Below are 23,717 nucleotides of genomic sequence, written 5' to 3'. Positions count from 1 at the left end.
GATGGAAGAAGTGATATGTGACTAACATCAGTGTCTTCATTTCTGGACCAGAATTCCAACAGGTTAAAATAATTATAAATGGTTCCGTTACATTGTAATTTAAAGAAATTATTCTGAAACACTGCACCCTTGTTCCAGAACGTAACTGGGGCTTCAGTGTTATTAAATAGTCATCGAGGGACACTGCTAAAATGCAAGGGCAAACGTGTTGTGTTTTTTTTTTAAAAAAAAACAGAACTCTAGACAAAGGCAGAACTCGATTAGATTAAAAAAGTGTATTGGATATCCAATACCAAATAATAAACATGACAGTATTAAAAATTTATAGAGTATACAGCAAATACTACAGGAAAAAAAATGTACAGAAAGGAAGAAGTTTACAGCAGTCCTCAGAACTCTCCTACATCAGAACTGTAAAACAATATACAGAGGTCTTCCCACCCCCTTCTCCATATTCAGCTGGAGGAAGCTGCCACAGAGCAGCTTAGCTATGACACTACAAGATACACAATGTTCCAAATTTAAAATCACAAGATATGTAAAAAACAGTGTTAAAATGTGAAAAAGTGCAATACATATTGTACACTGACTTGAATAAATGTTTCCTTTTTTGTTTTAACCTTAAAAAACCAACTTTGAACAGTTGTTTTATTATTAAAAATATCCCCCACCCCATTCCCAGATTCATGGCAATATTGACATTCATGGTGTTCGACGTAAAGTAGCAATATATTCACAAAAATCCACCAGTGGGGGAAATACTGAGTACACATGATGGAATTTCTTTGGGTATAGATATGAAAGAGAAATGTACACATCTGAGGAGCGGAATGCGTGCACTAACTGAATTCAGTGGACGCAATGAGGACCCTACGCAAAGGATTTCCTGTTCTTCACAAGAACTTTGCATGTACAAAGGAAAACAGCCACGTGGAACATTCCCTTTCGCAGGAATGGGAAGCCCCTTTTGATTATAGATGCCCACCCTGATTATACAGGGCTCTGGATCATACCAAATAGTCCAGATCCAGAGAAGTGCATTTCAACACCTGTGGGCCTTTTAATGTACTATTAAAAAATTCTCCTCTCCCTCACTGGAAGCTCTTTCTGATTTATGAGGCGTGTGTGTGTGTGTGTGTGTGGCACCTCTCCCCTTCCTTCTGCATACCAAAGTATTAAGGAAAATAAAAACCTCCACCACACATACAGAGAACAGATAATTGGATCCAGGCCAGTGTCTGAATCCTTCTCTCTCCCCAACCCAAACCTCATCTAATTTTACTCAATGCCTATTTTGCAGGTGTGCCAGTTTGCTCTTACGATGGACTTTTTGCTGACTGCCCCAACCCAAAATAAGCATCCTATTAACCTATGAGAATAAACTGGGGAGGAATCTACACCCACGTACTATGACTGTGAATGTCTCTGGGGCATTAGGATGTTTACTGTTGGAAGACAGAACACTGAGCTAGGTGAACATGGCACTTAATTATCTCATTGTAAATTCAATACAGTATTTAAAAAATAAATGGCTTTTCTTATGCATATGTTATAGCTGCTAATCAGAATGAATTAATACATTTCTTCAGTGCTCATCATCAGAAACCACTAGTCAATTTTAGTCTGTCGGCATCCCTATTTTTCATAATTGCTTCCAAGAAATCTTCAAGATGAATCTGCTGATACAAAGCCAGAAGCAAATACGAGTGTGGAACTCTGTGGAGGGGAAGCAGCTTGAAGGAGTTGCTTCAGGGAAAGGAAGGGAAGGGCTAGGAAGGGTTAAGCATCCCTCCTGTCCACTACCTCTTCATCCCTGTAAGTAATTCTCTCCTGATACTGGTTCTCAGTAGAGAGCAGTGGCTGGGTGTTTTCAAACTTGAGTTAGCCAGTAATAAAAACCATTCTAGCCTTATTCACATGGAAATTTAAAGGATCCAGTGAAGTCTGCCTGAGATCAGAGCACTGCAAACTCCAAGGGTTATGGGCTATTTCCTCCAACCACACTGCTAATACTGACCCTAAAATAACACTGCTTTACACAGAACAAATTTGCTAAAGAAAACTACCTTTTGCTTCTTTTCCACCTTCCAACCCTTTTGAGTGTACACCTGAATTCCAAAAGCAGCGGGATTTTTTTTTACAAAATCAGTCTCTCTTATTATGTTAAGTCACAACCCTATAGAGAGGATGGTGGTATGTCAAACTGGGCAGCAAATAGTATAAAGGAAATAACATCTCCTTTTAGCTTCCCTTTTTTTTCCAAGTGGCACCTGAGTCATAAACATTGTACGCCTAGGTTTTGTTTCTGTTTAGAATAAATAAGCCTGCAAAAGACGTTTTGTTAATTTGTGGTTTAACACTGAAGGTATTTTTGAAGACCTATGGGACGGTGTACAACTACAGGGAAAAGTGCCCCCCCCCCCAATCTACTACTAACCTCTGTACATTAAAAGATCTGGAATAAAACTCAAGATGCAGTGTAAATGTTAAAGAGGTTATCTTTCAAATAAAACATCAAAACAGAAATTTCTGCTGCCAAGACACACTGTGGTATCTGATGCTAAACAACCCTACATTTCTCAATAAAGCTTCCCGCCCCCATCAATTTAATAGCCAGACACACTTAATGAGTAGCTCACTAGGCAAATGATAGGTTGTTGTTGTTGTTTTTTAAAAAAATCTGTTTCACGACTTAGAGCCTGTCTGCACAATAGGTTTTCTTGTTCACATGAGTAATGCCAAGTGTCTCCTGGTATGTGCTTACACAGGCAGAGGTAATGTGCAAACTGATAATCACAGACACAGTCAGGGGCCATTCCCCGTGATAACTGTAGCACTTTCCCTGATCACTGTGATGAGGGAATTGTTGCAATTACTATTCAGAATCACTCGCTATGCACATTACATTTGCTCATCTGGGCATTCTCCAAGGGATGTTGGGGCTACTCATATGGGTCAAGCTGTATTGTACAGTTAAACCTCCTTCCACTCAGTGGCTTCCTTCCCAGTGCCTACCTCCACCCCATATTGAAAAGGCAAACATAAAACAAACAAAAAGTTTCTCAGTGTTAGATTTCAATCCAAACAGGCAGCTAATCTCACAGTGATGAGAGAGAATCTAGTCAGGCTTTTAATAATTATAATATAAAAATAAAAAAGCTTACAAATAGCGACGCAGCATCCCCCAAGGTCATGGATTAACTGCTGGAAGGTGATATAATTATACACACACTAAAAATAAAAAATAAAACATAAAACAAACCGAACATTCCACACTGGCAATGAATTCCCGTACACAATAGAACAAGCAATCAAACATCTGTCTAGGCTGTGGGAAACAACACAAATTTCTTTTTCTTCAGGTTACACTTTTTTTTTAATAAAAAAGATACAATAAAATAAAAACACACAAATAAAATTGTACATAAATGTGAATGTCCAACACTGAAAATGCAGGGAAGGTCACAGCACTGAGACAAAACCTGACTCAAATTAATGCTAAGTCCACTTCTTTGTCTGAATACTGGATTTCATCACATCGGCGCGTCTCCCTCAGCCATTTCTTGCAACATCTTAGCGGGAAGTGGAATCCATCTTTCCAACAGGTTCATTTCAGGTAATGAATAGAAAAGTCACTTGGTTAACCAGCATTGGCACTGATACTGCAGCTGGTTGAATATCCCTCTTGTGCTGTCCCCTAGTCTTTGTACATTTCCTTGTGCTCCAAGATTAAGTCCCAAGACCTGTGAAACAGGATTTGGAGTCCTTTCTTGGGGAAGGTGGTCATGCTGTTGTGATGGCATTAAGGTCCTTCATTAGTCCTTCCAGGTGGGCCATCTCTTTGGTCAGCTCATCTGGTTCATAATTCTGCAGGAGATTTAACAGGGTTACTCGGCAAGATGAGCTGCATTGTTTTGGGTGGGGGAAGAGTATGGTGCGGATATGGAACATGACAGCAAAGTCACATCTGTTAGATGGATTGTGTTACTACAGAAATGGAAATGTCCCCATCCTATTTTTCAGGCAAGGAGAAAGATGTGGGGAGATGTAGCACCAGAATTCAACATGTAGACAAACCCCAGACAAACAGTGAATTAATGAGAGAAAATGTGATTAGGGAGGCAGGTAGGGACACAGGGAAAGAGGAAAAAGAAAAAGAAATCATCAACTTTTTGCACCCAAGGCACTATCTATGAAGAAGTACTCTAGGCATGTTCCAGCTGCCACCCAAATCTTGCTGAAAAATCTTGATGAGTTGGAGTTTCTCAGAGTGCATATTAAAGTGATGGACAACTTGCTAAACTCCAAGGGAATACACAAAAAGCTGAAATTGGAAGATATAGTATCTTTATTCTTCCAGAGACTTTAAAAGACTGGACCCACCTATGTAAAAATGTTGAGTCTGTCCTTGAGAAAATATTTATGCAAGAAAACAGAAATAATGAAAAATGATCAATGAGCTTGCCTGTATGTTCCAAGTCTTTTACAATAAGAAACTTATCCTGGCTTTTCAAAATGAAAGATAGTTTCTTTAAGCTGAGCAATGGTGGGTTATCTCTGACAAGAGCCAATTGTCTACACTAAGGGTAGACAAATATGGTTCTCTGCTGATGTTGTTGGACTCTGATTCCCATCAGCCCCAGCCAGTATGATCAATGGAGAGGGATGATGGGATCTGGAGTCTAATAAGGACATCATGTTGGCTAACCCTGGGCTACCCTGGGTTCCTAGACATTATGAGATTTATTTTTTTTTGCTCCATCTATGCTTTAAATCAGGAAAAGCAAACACTTTGCCCTCCAGAAGTTGTTGGACTATATATCCCATCCCTGACCATTAGCTAGGCTAGGTGGGGCAGACGGGAACTGGACTACAACAACACTTGAACTCAACTTGATATGGAATCTTTTGACTGAGACCCACTCATCACTAATAATCAAATTGCCTTAAAAAGCAGAAGAAAAGCCAATAGTGTACATCAGTCTACTGCAAAGCATAAAATTTTAGAAAGGGCTGGTGCTCAGTTGGATGGCTTCTAGCTGCACTATTTCAAGTTGTAAAGAAATTATATGAAGAACAGGAGAATGTTCATATGGAAATACAAAGCTACCTTATAAAAAGATAAAACCATTGGTCTATCTATTCAAGCTTTGCTCACTCTGGCTGGCAGGGGCCTTCTAACTTTTCAGTCAGAGAGCTCTTTCCCAGCTCTGCTACTTCAGATCTTTTTAACTGAACGTGGGGCCTTACACATTCAAAGTCCATGCATTATAATGGAGCTACGGCCCTACCACAATCATCACTCTTGAAGAGGAAAGGGTTTTCAGAGCAGAAATGCAGAGTTACTGATGGGCAGAGGCCTGGCGAACAGTAGCAATGTGAGCAGCTTACACATGTATTATTAGGTAACACACTATCATCAGGTTAGTATTGTCTTTTACAAAGTCTAGTGATCATTACAGAAGGCCTCACTCAAATGGCAAAGCAAAGCAAAAAAAAGTTGGTGGGAGCTCTTCCATGAAGGAGACTTCTGAAAAACTATTGTACCATAAGTGCCTTATACCATCTTTTAGTTCTCAAAAATATGTTTAATATGAATTCTAATTTTACTCTCATTCACTACCAAGGTTTTGTATGTGATGGATGTTAGGCTACCTTCTAAGCAGGCTACTTACACTTTCTGAGTCTTCGAGCATCCTTGTTGTTTCCTGGACTTCTGGGGCACTTGGTACCACGACTGGCATAGGAGGTCGAGTTCTCCCTAGGGTGCCAATTGATGCAGTCTTCACTGAATGAACTGGATGGCTAGAAGCTTAACACAAATATGACCAGGATTAGCCTTCTGCAATCAGGGTTGGAGTGAGAGATGAGTAAGACTCTTGTGAAGATCCATACTTTATATTGCTGACGTGTCCCTAAATTGTCTCCCAGTCTTCTGATGAGATACCATTGACCTTCTCCATTATGCAATACTGCTACCCTGGATTTTAAAGGGCATTACTTGACAACAATTAGCTACTAAGCATGCTATATCACGCGCCCATGTCAAGAGTAATTCAGAAAGGCCTCACTCAAAGCTAGTTAGAAAGTAAGGGATAGTTTCACTTAGGCAAAAACTTCTTCCCGTAATTTATCTCCAACTGGGATGAATCCTTGGGAGAATGAGCAAGGTGCTAAAAACATTTGAATTGGAATATACATTTTTCCTAGATGGGAGAAATGTTTTAGATTCTTGTGAAACAATGTGGAGTGAGATGATCCTGGGTGAGAACCTGCTGTCATGGATTTTGCACACACAAACAGGTAGGAGGCAAGAGGGAAGTTGGTGTTGTATGCCTGGTTTGTAGGATTTATTTCTTGTAATATGGGGTTAATAGCCTGCAGTGGGACAGAGAAGTGATTAGTGCCTCAGGGTGAGAGCCTTTTGAGTGTGAGAGACAGGAGGGGAGCGTGTAAACATAAAACATAGATCTGGCTTGAATGATAGCTGTTTTGTTTCTTGCCTCAGGTTAACTGGTGTTCCAAACATATATTCTGTCTGATTGATTGGTATTCTGTCCCCCCCCCCCAAATGTTTTATTGTTTTGATTCATTTCTTGTGTATTTATTTTGCATTTCGAAGTGTTGCTTTTTATTTGTTAGTGCTTTTTTACTGCTGTGAACCGCTTTGAGCTCAGGTTTGTGGTTGGCAAAACAGCATACAAATCTTAAATCAAATCCAAATCAATTACTGAAGATATCAAGGAAGCAGCTTAGCTCTGCTGCCCATCACTTTTCAGCTTGTCAGCTCCCTTAAACTGTGCATTACAGCCACGACTCGGCTTTCGACAGCAGCAATTCCTTCGCACTCACCTTGCTGGGATAATAAAGGTGTGCTTGGCAAGGCAGGGTCATAGGTTGCCCCAGTGGGTGGAACTGCTGGCACTGCAAAGCTCTTCAGAGGATGAGAAGGACGAACATGGGCAGTAGGGAGGCTTTGGCTCGTCTCCTCCTCCTGCGTACTGGGCAGATAAGATCCTGTGGCACTTTCTGGCTCCTGGTGGTCAGCACAACATGTCTGAGATGAGGAAGCTGGCATGGTATCTGTGCTAGGTGTATTCCGAACAGATTCTGGGTTTGAAAAGAATATGAACATTCTCTTTTACTTTAACAAAACACTCCTGGTAGCACTAAACCAGCGTCTCTGAACATCCTTTCACCAGAGATCTTTAGTGGGAGTTAGGTCACCTCACCAGTTAGATATATTCTCTAAACAATTGAGACAATGAACAAGTCATCCAGAGGCACACCTAGCCATTAAGCTAGTACTTAGGTAACTCCACAGTCTGCTAGTAGGTTCTTCTGCTTTTTAAAGCGATCTTCTTTTGAAAAAGAGCAGCCATTTCCCCCCAGAATGGTCTCACTGCCATACAAATAACCAGTGAATTAAAACACAAACTGATTTACTTGGTTATCTAAAATTCCCTTAAATTTGCTTTGTACTCATCTGTCTTTGAGCTAGAGCGCGATTTTCTTAACTGGATGCTTCATAAGTAGTTGCATCTTATCTACATTTGTTACAAGGTACTTCCAATTCTGCCAATTTTCCTATTGCTTGTATATTTAATGAATATAATGGGTGCTCCAATGTAAGTTTTACTTTAGCCCACTATTGCAAAAGAAGAATAAAAAGCCATTAGTACTCTAATTAAACAAGGGGATTGCTCTTGCCACAAAGCTACTATGTTTTATCTGTTCACAGGCTTTATGAAGAGACAGTGAATCATGCAAATCTAAATTATCAACTAAAGAAACTAGATCAGCATCATGAAACCATGGAGCAAATAAATTATGTAAATTTAGAATATGCCAGTCACTAGAAAAATCTAATCTTGCTGAAGATCTGCAAAAACCATATAAGAGTGGTAATCTTGGGAATCCTGCTTGCTTTTTTTCTTTTTTGCTATATTACAGCCTTGCACACACGCTCATCCATGCTTTACCCTTGCACACAAGGCTTTTATTGCAACAGCATTCATTTGACTTAAATGCTGTGTATAATAATTTTAGCAAGATAAAGGTCTCAGAAACAGGGTGGCTGTCTTATATGAGCTTGCCATAATATGCTTGAAAACTTAGCCACTGGCAAAAGAAGCATTCTGGTAATAGTAATAGAAGAACCATATTTACAATTCAGAACAATAAGCAACCTACAGACAGGAGTCCCAGAATTTATTTTACTTTAAGAATTCTAACAGTCTGTCACTCTAACTGCATGCTCTCAGGTTATTTCCCAAAGCACCAATAACAGCAGCACTGCATACACATAATAAGGTGCCTCAAGCTTTTAGGAGCTGGCTGAACCCCTCGAGACGCAGCTATCAAAATTAAATATACATACTTCAGGAATGCAAACTAAGCCTACTTCTGTACTATCCTGCTGTTTAAACACAACTTACCAGTACCATAATAATGTTCAAACTGTGCTTGATTAAATGCCATCCACAGTTTATACAGGGAGGGCAGGCCGGCCTTTGGAATATGTGAATTATAAAACAACTTTAAAAGGAGTAGTATTATTTTTCCTTTTGTAATCCAGATGCAAAGTTAGGATGAGATGATTCCAAATATGATAGGGGTATTGTTCATTCTTAAATTTATTCCTGGTCATAAGAGCAGCAGCCAATTTCCTTCTTACTTGCAATGTCTCTTAACCAATGCTGAACCAAGAACCCAGCCCCAGAGCTCAAAATGCTAACGCTGTTATACAATTAAACATTTAGTAATGACTGAAATGTAATGGTCTCGTCATTTTTAAACAAAGAAATCAAGCACACGCAGGTCCCACTATCCACACACTTGTTATGCAAAAATTCACTTATCTGAACACGAGGACCTGTGAGAATGATTTCCCTTAATGTTGCAATTTACAGTATTTCAAAAGAAAGCCCAATGTTCTCCTTCTGTGTATCTACACTGCCATTATCCTGCCCCCCCATTACCCCCCCCCCCCGAGTTCTTCTTCCATCTCCCATTTACACTACTGATCTACTGCCTGTTCTTGGCAGCAGAGGCAGCCCTGTCCCATTTGCCCCTGGTTTTTGAACCAGTCCCCCCTCCCTTTGCCTGGATCTGGCCAGTGAGTCAGCCAACCAGCAGTGACACTGCGTGAGCCTGCGACAATAGCAGAATGAAGGCATGAAAGGGCCAAGCTTAGTGACATGCCAGAGTCTCCTCTGCTGGTACAGCTGCGGCCTTCTTCCTCCTCCTCCTCCCTCCTCTTCTTTCCTCCTCTGGCACCGAGGAGGTGGGCCAAGGCTGAGAGCAAAGCTGAGATGGGGGTTGAGCCACTGCCCCTGGGCAAAGAAGCAGTGGAGAGCATGTCAGAGCCCAGCTCACAGAGTCAGCCAGGCCAATGAGGATGAAGAGGATGAAGAAGGGCTTGGCTTCCTCCTTGGCAGCCTTGCTGCTGCAGGAGCTGAGCAGATAGGTCTCATCACTGCAGCAGCCACTAGAGGAGTAGGAACCGGTGCTGCTGCTGGCTTTGGGCACCAGAGGAGGGAAGAGAAGGAGATGGAAGGCACTGGTGGCTGCACCAACACAGAAGGCTCTGCCATGTTGCTCATCTTGGCCTCTCTTACAAGTTCTTGTAACAGTGTTTTTGACTCACTGGCCACATCCAGGCAAGGGGAGGAGGAAGGCAGACTGGTTCCAAAACAGCAGCAAAGGGACAGAGCTATCACTGCCAAACAGGTCATCAGCGCAGATCAGAGGTGGAGGAAGATCTGTGGGAGGGTTACGGGGCGGGGGTCATGCTGTAGATACACAGCAGGAAAATGTGATGCTCCTCCAGTCCTCTCATTTTATCAGACTGTTGGGAAAGCAATGAGATGTTCCACACAGAAAACACTGGAAACAGTTGGCTCGTTATGCGAACACTTGCCCAACCAACCATTTCTCAGGAACATGTTATGTTCAGAAAGCGAGACTTGCATGTGCATTTCAAGCACTTTTGCAGAACGGAAAAGGGGAAAAAAGATCACAAGACAGCTCAGTCCTATACATATGCACTTAGAAATAAGTCTTTTTTGAGCTAGCAGAACTTATTGCCTAGTAAATGGACTTAGGACTGCATCCTAAACAAATCTTTGGACATCTCTAGCATAATTATATAAACACCCATCCCTCCCCCTCACACAATCACAAAAATTGGATTTGAGTATGTCCCAGAAGTTCTTGTCTTTGCATCTTTTACTAATGGCTGCCCCAGGACATTCTTCTCACCTGTGGAATTAGCCCTGTCTGAATGGGACACGGATGTGCCAACTGGCCATGGGTTTGCCTGGTGATGGAGATAGCTGCAGGTTGGAGAAGCGAGGCTGCCGGAGTGGAAATGATGGTGGGGGTTATCAAGGGAATGGATGGGATGAGCACTAATCACAGCTGCGAATGAATATAAGACAGAAAAAATGCTTAACACACACCAACCAGCATGCATGCAGAAGTGCACCCCCACCCATTTCACAAAAAAGCACATTAAAAACCAGCAACTATCCTCAAGGTTCCAGAACAACAAAGTCCATTTTGCCATGACAGGCCATCTCTACACCCGTTTGAAGGAATTAAGGAATTCCCCCATTTTTTCCAATATTTATTTATTGCAGTTGAATCACTTCATAGCCAGGGTTCTCTGGGTGATTATATTTTAGAAAATCATATCCATGTTTTCTGTTGCATTAAACATGTGGGATCTGAATATGAATTCAAGTTATATAAACTGTTACAGAACAGAATTGAACTTCCTGAGCAAACAGGAATTCTGGTTGATTTGAGGATGGACTCTGTGCATCTGATCTTAATAAGAAACTGAGAATATTGCTAAACACTGAAGCTCACATTTTAGAATCTTGTATTGAGGTAGATTAATAGGAAGTCTGCAAGGGTAGTAAAAAGGATGAACAACTGAATGGAAAACATCCCAGGAAATAAAACTATAAGCAAACCGTCCTGGGGGAGGGGGGCGGATACAAAAACCAGAGTGTAGAACAGAGTTAACAGTTAATGAAAAAGGCCTGGTGCCTATGTAATTATGAACCCTGCTTAAATTCTGGCCATGGTTTGCTGCTTTAATCCTTTTTAGCTTCCTAAACGTACAGTAAAACCATGGTCTATGCTTTGTGAACCAAACCTGTCACCATGACAAGAGTATAGGGAGGCACCAGCAAGAGAGGTTTGTCATCTGGCAAACAAAGAAATGGACTTTTGCCAAGGTCTGTTCAACATACATGCAATCGTTTGCAAACCCATTTCAAATCATGGTTTCACAGCTTAGTTTGCAGCCAACCTTTAACCATGATTTAGGTACCATTCCTACTAATGCTCAACTCATTCCTTGAGTGCTGATCCTTATGCAGCCAAAACAGACATGCACAAAAGGGAAATATCAACAGGCTTGGAAAAAACCCAAGGTTTGCACAAAAATCATCTCAGCTACATGTGTATAGTGGAACTGGCTGGAAGTGGCAGGTGAAAAAGGTTACAGTTTGCTGTTTGCCTGAAGTGAGATAAATCACAAGCCTGGGTTTGAACATAACACTAAGCCAACCATGGCTTAGCTCAAAACAGAATTGCAACAGCAGGCCTGGAGAAAAAAAGCAAAGTGACCACAATCCTTTTCCCAGGAACACACACACTTGCTCCTTTGTTCTAATTATGGTTTGACCTAGCATTGTGTGCAAAATGCCTCTGCTTCCATCCCTCTCCTATTTCCTCCTCCAATAGAAATAGGGGAAACCCTCCCCACAAAAAGATGTTAAAAGGATAGAGGAGACAAAAAAAAAGATATAAAAAGGACAGAGAAAACCATTTAATTGTCTAGAACTGTCACTCCTGGTACATACTGAGATGCTACTTACTTCCAGGAATGGAAGCAAGACGTATCTGTAGAGAGTTAATGGAGAAATCCAAGATTTAATGTAACTGGGAATTGGTGCTAGTTTGTCTGCCCCACCCACAAGGGAGGGATAACCTCAAAAGCTAGCAGCAAGGAAAATAATTCCTACTCGAAATCTATTCTTGTTCAGTGTGAAACTTAAAGAAAAACTTACCATTGCAAATTACAAAGCATTGTAACACATTGCATTGTCCCCATACTGTAGTAGATTGAGGGGACTGTGAGTTTATGACAATCCTGTAATGTAATTCACACTGAATATTCTGGGTGGTTTACAGCAACCCCACAATGTTGTTCGCAGGTATTAGACCCCTACTGCATGTTGTGTTTAAGCTGAGAGATGACAACAACTCTGCAGTGTTACCCAGTGTTTTTATCTGAACTTTGCAGATTGGACTGGGTGGGTAGCATACAACAAACCCACAGTGTGGATCACTGTTACACCCAAAGAGAAGGTTGAGGGACTGTGCTGAAAAACACTTTATGGCATCCCTGCAATGTCTATTAATAGTGCTAGTCAGAAGTTGGGCTGAAGATGATTTGGATTCACAGTAAAAAAAAAAAAAAAATGCCTATTACATCTCAGGTAGCCCAGGCCAAACCGAGCACGCATTTGCATGTTGAAGACTTAAGTACCACTGACTTGCATTCAGAATGAAAGACACTTCAAATTTCTTCCAAATCTATATATTAAAAAATTGCCAGACTCAGGTAATGCATGGACACCAGGAATACACTGCAATGTTTTTCTGAGGGGCTCTGCTTAATGCTTAACTATGGCAAAGTGTTATGTTTTCATATTATCTAAGCAGAAGAGTTACACAGTACAAAAACAGTAAACAGGAATGCAAATACTGTAAAAACCAAATCCAACAGCAACAGAACACCATGGTAAAGGAAAACTGAAAACAGGAAAACTTAATTTTACACTGGATGCTCTACATACAAATGTTTCTACATAGTGGTGGTGAATAACACATTAACTTTTTCACAGTTGCCAAGACTTCTGAAATAGATTTTTAGGTCAAAGTGACTAATTGTGGGCACATTATTTCACAGTAGTTCATTTGTTCCAAATGTTGTTGTTTCCTAAAAGGGCTGTTGATCTCTCCAACCTTCCCTTTTTTCTTTTTTTCTTTTTTTTGTATTCTGACAACACTACCCTGAGGGACTGGACCACCATCTTTCCCCCTTTGCTTTCTTCTTCCTGTCTTGTGATCTTTATTGTCTATACGCCTCTGTTCACCTTACCCAGCACACGGCTTATCTATACTTACCTTTTGCCCCACTCGTTCCAGGCAATGGTCTGTGCTGTAAAGCTTGATGTGGTAGCGCCCCCCCTTTTTTGCTCCAAGGCTTTCTCCATGAAAACCCACTTTTTAAAGCTGAATGAGAACAAACAGCTATTCGGGTTTGTTGTGGATTCAGTTTGCTCTGATTCAGCTTTAAAGAGCAGGTTTTTGCAGAGAAAGCCTCGCCACGGCAGTGGCAGCAGAAGTGGCGGCAGCCTGCGAGGCCTTGTCATGATGGAGGCAGTAGTGGTGGCCTGCAAGACCTTGCGGCAGTGGCAAAAGCAGCGACAGCTTGCATGCTCTTGTCATGGCAGTGGCAGTAGCAGCAGCCTGTGAGGCCTTGTGGTGGTAGCAGAAGCAGAGGTGGCTGCCACAGCTTTTGCCACCGCCTCCCACTACCGCCAGGGGACTTGCAGGCCACCACCACTTCTTGCCACCACAGCGAGGCCTCACAAGCCCCACTGCTTGTGTCACCACAATGCCTTGCAGGCTGCCACTACTATTGCCGTCACCTCCTGTTGCCACCACAAGGCTTCACAGGATGTGGCTACTTCCGTCACCTCCTGTCACTGCTACGAGTCCCCACCAGCCTCTGCTGCAAGGACTCTCAGGCCACCACCGCTTCTGATGCCAAAGCCTATTGCCACTGCAAGTCCTTGCAGGCCAATGCTGTTACAGCAGCCAGTTCCTACTGCCACTGCAAGGCCTTGCAGTCCAATGCCGCTGCCGTCATTCCCTGTCATTGCCATGAGGCCTTGCAGGCCACCACCGCTACTGTCACTTCCTCCCATTGCTGCCAGAAGTCCTTGCAGGCCACCGCTACTGCTGTCACTCTCTGTCACTGCTGCGAGGACTTGCAGGGCGCTACTGTTTGTGCCGCCACAGCGAGGGCTTGCACTCTGCCACCACTACTACCGCCATGTCCTATTGCCACCACGAGGCCTCGCACGCCACTGCCACTGCCATCACTCCCTGTTATCACAGTGAGGCATTGCAGACTACCACTGTTACTGTCACTGCCGTGCTGCCACTTTTTTTCGCCACTGCAAGGCCTCGCAGGCCACCACCACTACTGTCACTACCTCCCATCGCTGCCATGAGTCCTCACAGGCCACTCCTGCTACTGCCGTCACTATCACTGCTGCAAGGCCTCGCAGGCTGCCACCGCTTGCTCCCGCCACTGCTGTGTGGCCTCGCAAGTTTCCACTGATTGTTCCGCCACCACAAACACATACCGTGGTCATGGCAAGCTGCTTCTGCTTCTGACACTGCTGCTTCTGCCTCCTAGAAGGTCTGCTTGCAGCCTGACAGTCCCAGATTATTTGTATGCACTATGACTCATCACCATACTTTGGATTGTCCTGAAGGCCACCATTTGGTAGCCAAGCCCCAAACCTAAAGTCCTGTTGGGATGCATTTGGCTTGCCTGCTGATGAAACTGAGTGTGTGATGATTGATAATATTGTCATTTATCCGTTTTAGACCCCTAAGTAGTAGCAGTTGCCAATACATTGTCCTGTTCTGCTCTGTATAGTTCCATCCTTATTTCAGGCATTGTGGTAGATTGCAATGTTTAGCTGGTGATATTTTGAGGTTTAGCTGCTGATAACATTGAAATGTTTAGCTGGTAAGTTATTGTGATGTCGAAAACCAGATATCGCCTAGTCCTTATACACATTGTGATTCGCGATATATTGCCAGCTCAAATATTATGAAATAATTATCACGACGTGAACTTCAAACCGGTTTCGGACGATATATCGCCCAGCCCTAATAAGTGGTGGACATTTGACAACATTAGTTGGCCAACATAAAGCAAATCTGACCTTAAAGACAGTGCAGAACTAGAAGGACTACAAATACCTTAAATATAGTGGGGAAATGCTATCACTTTCTGCTTAGTTTGTGTTTTTCTTAAAGCACTTCAAAGTATTATGAAAAATACAACAAGCCAGCCAGAAGTACCTGTCTTTCTGAAATAAATTTTAAATAGATTGTGGGCTTAACATTAAATTTACAAAAATTAAAAAGCGGAAAATATAAAACGTGTACTATTTTGCCAAAAGGCTATTTAGCACTCCTATCAGGTTGGCATCCAAATACTACTTTGGCATGGAAATACTGCAAGATTCAGTTCTTCCAGTTTTCTATTTATAATCTTGATATTCTTTCCATATTTGTTATAATAATGCTAATGGTTCTTCTTCCAAACTTTCCTAGCATTTATTTCAAGTAGAAACAAGATTTTGTGCACATTCATCACCCTACTCCCAGCAATACGGGATGGAATGTGAAATGTTTGACTCAAGGAAGCTTGGTGAGAAATAACTAAAGTTAGACTTACGCTGAGGTGGTTGAGAATCAAACGGCATCATCATTTTTGGTCTCATTCCCCTTCTTCCTGCAAGTGTGGACATGCTATCCTCTGACTCATGCCCTAGAAAAAGAATGAATGCATCTATAAACATTTATGTCCATCATCTTTATATCAAATCATTAAGCAGGAAGACGAAAACAAGTGTTTCATACACACGCATTCTGATTACCAAGAGACTCTATTCTTAAGACCACTTTATAGTCTTCCTTTCTAGAAACTTCATTCAAAGAGAATAGGGGCAGGGTTTGGTGCTGTAAAACCAAAATAAATTCTCACAATAGATTTTTAAGTGATGCAAATAATGCTATTAGCAGAAATGCTATGCTGTATATTATGGGTTCCATTTTCTCACTGATTTACATGCAAATTGTAATAAATATAAACCGAAGTGCAGCTACTACAACTTAGTCAATTGGCAAGTACTTAAACAATTACGAATCTTGGCAAAACCCACCCTTTGCAATCTACAGGCCACAGTTGTCTAAGGATAATGAATAAATAGGATAATGAATAAACTTAGCATGATACTAAGCCCACCTCTGTATGAGTTCCGTCTTTGGTGGATGTTGCTGTCCATGGAGTTGTCAACTGGCGTAATGTCTTGGGAATTCCGAGGGATTGGGGTGTCTGTCATGATTGGATTAGGATCTGGAGATTTATCAATGGGTTTCAGCTCCAGCCTTTCATGGTGAATCCAAAGGTCAGGGGGTTTGACATCCTTAGAATTTCCTTTGTATTTATGTGACCCATTCACAGATTTGCATGCAGCTCGCTTCCTTTGAAAGCCGTAAGAAAAATATTAGTGTATTCACAGGCTGGCATAAAACTACTATGTTTTTTCTTTAATTAGTTAACTGACACATGCTTCAGCTTTCTGTGTAAACAATTTTATTCTAGACACATCATGTATGTTATATTCTGATTCTATACTTCTATCCAAAAGGTGGAGGGTGGGGGCATGTATGATCCTTTCTTCTCCTACACCCAGCCAACAACAATGGAAGGTTTCCTCATTTATTTTACTAGACTACTAAAATCATGTCTATTTAATATTCATGTTATTAAACCCAAGCAAATCAATGACTGCTAATTAAATCTATGCCCCTAAAAGACAGAACAAGTTGTTGCCAAAGCATCTTACTTTTTCTGGTGAGAGGTGGTGCGGCGTGTGCAGAAGACCGCAACAATTACCACCACAACAATGGTGATCACTCCCACAGACACTATTATTACCAAAAGCATATTGTATTCCAAAGGAGAAGGGCTTCCATGAGGGCTGTTACTGCCTAAAGAGGAAAACAAACATTACTTAATTATACATGGCAATGTCTTGGGAGTTTTGAATCTAAGGAAAGGATGAGGAATCTGTGGCCCTACAGATATTGTCCCAGTGGCCTCATGGGGGAGGGGGCAGAGGGGTGGTCGTTCCGGGCGCAGTTTTTTGGAGGGCACATTTTGCTCCTCACACCACCCTGGAAGCCCCAGGCCATATTGCAAGGCTGACTGGGATCGGACGGTTACATCCCAGCCTCACAGAGCCATGCAGGGCTGCCAGGGCAGGCAGGCAAGCAAAGGAGCACCTACTCCTCTGCCAGCCTCTGCTGCAGCACATGAGAAGAAATAGCATAGCGCTCTCTTTTTCCAGTTGCTTCCCCATGTAAATGTGGGTGAAGAAAAGCAATCTGCTTCCATCCTGACCACACTGGGGTGGGGAGAGGAAAGAAGCAGCACATTTAACAACAATGGAGTAAGGATGGAGGAAAGACAGAGTCACTGCACTTTCCTCCCACTCCTTCACCACCAGCCAACAGCATCCAGCAACATTGCCACTGCACACCCCACCGGGCCCTTGCAACACTGGAAGCCATACTTCCAAGCGAGCCGGTGATGCTCTTGGGTTACACGGGGGCTGCCAGGGAGGAGTAAGTACACCCTGAAGCAGTGGCATGGGTGACAAGGGCTGGGGTGGTGGGACAGGCTCCCTCTGCCCTACCCCCCTGCGTGTGCACGTATGTGCCCCGGGGGGCAGTAGCACATGCTAGGCCCTTGTAAAGTCCCATGGCCACATGTTAGCCACCTTGCATCTAAGAGAACAGTCCCTGCATAAAGAGATTGTCTTGCTTGTGATAAAAGATTGGACATTATAACTTGTACTGAACAAAAAAACATGCTGTACTGTAGAGGTCACTTGCACTGCCAGGAATACTAGAGGGATTGTTTTCAACGTAACCCTCTCATACATGGTTGTAAAGATGCTTGAACTTTTCTTTGAACATGTTATGATTTCCTTTCAACACCTTAGTCAGCAGAATTCTACTTACCACTCATAGGTGTTTTATAGTCTGGCCCAACATCCACTGGCCGATTTCCTTTTCCTGCAGACCCCAGTGCTAGAAAACAAAATTGAAGCTGTGTCAAGCTACTTGTAGTTTATGCCTTATCTGTCTTTTTAAAACATAATATGGACAAGAACATATCCTAGACAGAAACACACATAGAAACAGTCCAGGAAGATTGCAGGACTTTTCTAGAAGTGTCTATCCAACTATCTCAAGAACAGCTAGAACAACATTCATGCAAAAGGTATACACACAAAACTATAGAATAATCTGGTGCCTTCTGTGAAGAAAGAAACAAGCCACAGTATTCTAGTATGTCAGAACCCCCTAGTACTTAACTGTTACATATGACCTGAATGGCTGAAGTTCATACAACTTTCCTATCAATAGTTACCCCATAGAGATGAAAGGGGGGTGTTCTTGGGTGATGCTTACTGGGGGGCGGGGAAACTTCAGGAAATACCTGATTGTAATTCAGTAGTAAGGGTATTGCATTTTGTTCTTCACAGGGTTTTGAAAAGAGGTAGATGCAGTGAGACTCATTACTTCTCTTCAAGAAGAACAAAGCAAGGCAATATCTAGCCTCTCCCCATGGATCACGGCATTTTTTTCAGAGAGCTGGGGAGAGGGAACATGATCTCATCTACTTCGCCAAACATGAAGCAAGAGACTTTCCCCACTCTAGATTGTGGAGAATTCAGTGGGAGGATGCCTCTGTTGCGGCAGAAGCTTTCATGGATCTCGTATGGAAAACACTTACAGTGGTACCTTGGGTTACATACGCTTCAGGTTACAGACTCCCTAAGCCAGAAATAGTGCTTCAGGTTAATAACTTTGCTTCAGGATGACAACAGAAATCGTGCTCCGGCGGTGCGGCAGCAGCAGGAGGCGCCATTAGCTATAGTGGTGCTTCAGGTTAAGAACAGTTTCAGGTTAAAGTACGGACCTCCGGAACGAATTAAGTACTTAGCCCGAGGTACCACTGTATTGCATCTTATGAGGTGGGCTCGGCAAGGTAAAATATATGCCACAAAATAATAAACTAAACTAAACTAAACTAAAGGTCATGTCCCTGTTTTGAAGCATGCTAGCACAGCTATCACTCTGAAATTCAAACTAGTGGAAAATTGCATTTGCCTACTTGTAGTTGTGTGTGCGCATGCACACACAAACACAGTTTGAAGATTACACTGAACACTAACAGGATTAAGCCAAAGACCCATTTCATACGGTCAATGTGATGCCTCCAGGAAGCACACAAAGTAGGGTCCTACGGCAAAGGCACTCTTCTGCTCCCCAGGAACTGGTTTTCAGAGGCACACTGTTACCCCCTGTACTGGAAGCAATTGTGACTAGAAGCCATTCCCAGCTTTATCTTCCATGAACTTGTCTAATCCCTTTTAAAGGCTATTCAAGCTGACAGCCATCGCTACATTTTGTGGGAATGAAATATCTGAATATTTTCTTTTGTTACTCCCAAATCCTCCAGCATTCAGTTTCACTGGATACTAAATTCTAGTACTATGAGAGTACTTTTCCTATGCACTTTCTTCATGACCTGGGCTCCCTGGAAAGAAGGGGTGGAAATTAATCAATCAATTAATCAATCAACCAAATACTTCTATCATGTCCCTCCTTACTTGGTTTTGTTCGAAGCTAAAAAGGTAAAGGTCCCTGGATGGTTAAGTCCAGTCAAAGGCAACTATGGGGTGCAGCGCTCATCTCGCTTCAGGCTGAGGGAGACAGCATTTGTCTGCAGACAGCTTTCTGGATCATGTGGCTAGCATGACTAAACTGCTTCTGGTGCAACGGAACACCGTGATGGAAGCCAGAGCGCACAGAAACACAGTTTACCTTCCTGTCGCTGTGGTACCTATCTGTCTACTTACACTGGTGTGCTTCGAACTAACTGGTTGGCAGAAGCTGCGAAAGAGCAACGGAAGCTCACCCGTTGCACGGATTTCAACCGCCAAGTGGTTTAGACCACAGTGCCACCCGCGTCATACCCCATATCTAACTTTTATTCATAAGTGAGTGGCTCCAGTCCTGATTACTTCAGTTGCCCTTTTCTGAACCGTTTCCAGCTCTATATTTTCCTATCAGACTGTACATATTATTCCAAGTGTTCAACCCAGAGATTTGTAGAAAAGCATTCTGAAACTAGCATCTTTATTCTTGATTTCTTACCTAATGATCCCCAAAATAGGAAATCAACCTTTTCACAGCTACCACACATGGGGGTCAGCTTTTTCAGAGCTGAATATCTCTTCCCTAGCCAGTCAAAGAGAGCTCAGACCCCATTAGCATATATGGGGAGCTGGAATTCTCTTGTCCCAAAGTGCACTCCTGCTCCTCTGTAGTTTTACACTTTTGATAGTGTTACACACAGTTTATATAAGCTTGCATCTTAAAATTATATTCATAATTTGTAAAGTTTCTATAAATTGCTGTTAAAATAGTACTGTCTTAACTTCTTTAAAAGGGAAGAAACACACTAGATAAATACAGAGTTAACAGATAAAAGTTAAAAGAAGACGAGAAAGAGATCTTGCCTGTCTGTAAGCCAAATAAACACATAGATGGAATGTTTCAAAGAGTACTTTTTGACATTCCTTTACATTCACAAAGAAACTTAAAATATACACATTCTGGCATTGCTAAAAGGTAACTTACGACTACATTTACCTTTGAGCAAGCCTCACTGAACTCATTTGGACTTATTCTAATAAGACATGTGTAAGATCAAGCTGTTAGAAATAAATTTAATGTAGTTCCAATTTGATGTTAAAGGTAATGTTTTAGAAAGGAACCACAGCTTTTCTGTTAACGGCTTCCAGTGGTCAGACTTGCTTGCTGCCAATAATTGTTTACCCAGCAGGGAGCGGTCGGGGACAGACAGCTTTCTTGAGTGCTTCTGAATATGGAGATTCCACCAACTGTGCTAAAGGCACAAGTCATGTCATGTAGCCTTTACTTTTGTTCTCATAATCCTATACACAGAATATACACTTGCTGGTGTTTTGCAATGCCCAATGATTTTTAGCAAATAAATCTGATTGACTGACTGTCTGAATTACTGGTGCATTTCCAGAGATCCATGGCAGTAAAGCCTCCACCACTGCAGGTTCTACCTTTTGGCAATGACTCAATAAATATGACATGCAGCCGCTGGGAGAGATCATCAGGAGGTTTGGGCTGGGTGTTCATCAGTATGCCGATGATACCCAGCTCTACCTCTCTTTTAAATCAGAACCAGTGAAGGCGGTGAAGGTCCTGCGTGAGTGTCTGGAGGCGGTTGGAGGATGGATGGCAGCTAACAGATTGAGGTTGAATCCTGACAAGACAGAAGTACTGTTTTTGGGGGACAGGAGGCGGGCAGGTGTGGAGGATTCCCTGGTCCTGAATGGGGTAACTGTGCCCCTGAAGGACCAGGTGCGCAGCCTGGGAGTCATTTTGGACTCACAGCTGTCCATGGAGGCACAGGTCAAATCTGTGTCCAGGGCAGCTGTTTACCAGCTCCATCTGGTACGTAGGCTGAGACCCTATCTGCCTGCGGACTGTCTCGCCAGAGTGGTGCATGCTCTGGTTATCTCCCGCTTGGACTACTGCAATGCACTCTACGTGGGGCTACCTTTGAAGGTGACTCGGAAACTACAACTAATCCAGAATGCGGCAGCTAGACTGGTGACTGGGGGCGGCCGCCGAGACCATATAACACCGGTCTTGAAAGACCTACATTGGCTCCCAGTACGTTTCCGAGCACAATTCAAAGTGTTGGTGATGACCTTTAAAGCCCTAAACGGCGTCGGTCCAGTATACCTGAAGGAGCGTCTCCACCCCCATCATTCTGCCCGGACGCTGAGGTCCAGCGCCGAGGGCCTTCTGGCAGTTCCCTCATTGCGAGAAGCAAAGCTACAGGGAACCAGGCAGAGGGCCTTTTCGGTAGTGGCGCCCGCCCTGTGGAATGCCCTTCCAGCAGATGTCAAAGCGATAAACAACTACCTGACATTCAGAAGACATCTTAAGGCAGCCCTGTTCAGGGAAGTTTTTAACGTGTGATTTTATTGTATTTTTGGTTTTTATGGAAGCCGCCCAGAGTGGCTGGGGAGGCCCAGCCAGATGGGCGGGGTATAAATAATAAATTATTATTATTATTATTATTATTATTATTATTATTATTATTATTATTATGTACCAGCATAGCCAATAAGAGCACATTAGCCATTAGGGTCACCTTATGGCTGGCACAAATGCTTATGCTACATAGCATGTGGGAATAAACGTGCATGAGCACAAAAGACACATTATGAAGTCAGTGAAATGTTCCATGATCCATATACAGACATAAATTAATGAACACTTTAAAAGTATGGACAAAAGAAGGCAAAAAAGAAGTACCGTATTTACTCAAATCTAATGCTCACCTTTTCTGGTCTAATTACGTTGAGAAAATTAAGGTGTGCATTAGATTCGATGGCACATTTACATTCACCAGCAAATACTTTTTTTTGTTTTGTTTCAAGGTTCTGAAAACTGAGGTGTGCATTAGACTAGAGTAAATATGGTAGTCAATTTTCAGGAATGGAGAATTCAAAGAATGGAGAAGCCACACAATTCTGCCTATTTTTCTTTCCACTCTCATACGAAGTTAACTTTCACTCAACTAAATTGATATGGAGCCAGGTGAAAAATTCCATCATACCACTACTATTCTCACTTCCACTGTTGTTGAGACCATAATTCTATGGGCCTGTGTTGACCTCCTATAAGATGGATTCTGTTCATGGGGCATCAGCTGCCAGTCCCTACCATGCTAAATGTGGGTGCCTCTCTGGTCTGTGGGCTGAATGAAGCTTCCCAGGCCTTTCATGAAGTTAAATCCCTCATCAGCTTGGTTCTATGACGTCCTCAAGTGCATTTGCTTGGCTGAAACATGTCCTTGAACCGTGATAATACCTTTTGCATGCCTGGGTGGAACACGATGAGATGTGGGGAAGATGTGGAAATCTCTGGCTCTGTGTGGCTGGAATATTGTCTATTAATGGTAGGAGCCACACTCATTGTTCTGCTCCTTCCCACCACTGGTATGTGGCACCTGGTAGGTTGCTCATGAGGGAATGCAACCCAAAGCTTAAAAAAGATTACTCAACTGTGTTTTAGGAAAAAGACAGTAAGGCCGACTATTTTTCCCTCTCAGGGTGTGTGATGTAGTAGCAGATGTTCTTCCTTCTATGAGTCACAGAAACACTTCTATAATATCTACTACCACTCCAGTAACCAAATAGTATGTGAGCACATGGCTCCCTCATTTTTCACACCACCTATGCAACCTATAGGTTAAACTGCAAAATGCAGTTTTTAGCAAGAGGAAGACCATCTTGTGACACACATTTGCCTTAAAGTGCCTCTTTGGCCACTACCTAATCAAGACAGGCTCAGATATAAACCTCTTTGTAATTAACCCCCTATGCCTGTGTGGTTCTCAAACGCCTCTCTAATTTGCAGACACAGATAAGCAAGCAGCTTAGTAAAATGCAGACACCTCTGTCAGTAGTGTGTTATGCATGAGTATAATACTGCAGACAATCTAACATATGTGGGGTGCATAGAGCCATAACAAAAAGTGTAAGCTGCAATACGTATTTTCTCAATGAGGAGAACTAATGAAACCACAGAACTGAAGGTTGATGCATTTACTTGTTGGCTCCATGTTTTAATACTTGGGGATGATTTGTTCAGGGTTCACCATTACGTTCATTCAACTGATTTTTTTTTAT

At 42.4% G+C, this 23,717-nt stretch overlaps 1 protein-coding gene across 10 annotated transcripts in view; it reads right to left on the bottom strand.

Annotated features, from left to right (window-relative positions):
- Positions 1 to 256: 256 nt before the first annotated feature.
- NEO1 (neogenin 1) overlaps positions 257 to 23,717 on the bottom strand; it is a 103,969-nt gene continuing 80,508 nt past the window's right edge. For 7 of the 10 annotated variants that reach the window (XM_077919086.1, XM_077919087.1, XM_077919089.1 and 4 more), the window contains 8 exons: positions 17,923 to 17,991; positions 16,743 to 16,887; positions 16,139 to 16,377; positions 15,569 to 15,661; positions 10,264 to 10,422; positions 6,853 to 7,110; positions 5,676 to 5,812; positions 257 to 3,867 (listed from right to left, as the gene is read on the bottom strand). In XM_077919086.1, coding sequence (XP_077775212.1) covers positions 3,784 to 3,867; positions 5,676 to 5,812; positions 6,853 to 7,110; positions 10,264 to 10,422; positions 15,569 to 15,661; positions 16,139 to 16,377; positions 16,743 to 16,887; positions 17,923 to 17,991 — 1,184 coding nt within the window. In that variant the 3' untranslated portion in view covers positions 257 to 3,783. The other 3 variants (XM_077919094.1, XM_077919095.1, XM_077919088.1) reach the window with 2 other exon arrangements.

The sequence above is a fragment of the Podarcis muralis genome, chromosome 14 (assembly GCF_964188315.1).
Source record: "Podarcis muralis chromosome 14, rPodMur119.hap1.1, whole genome shotgun sequence".
NCBI classification, from domain to species: domain Eukaryota; kingdom Metazoa; phylum Chordata; class Lepidosauria; order Squamata; family Lacertidae; genus Podarcis; species Podarcis muralis.
The sequence above is the reverse complement of the archived record's forward strand: the minus strand, read 5'-3'. Positions and strand labels throughout refer to the sequence as shown.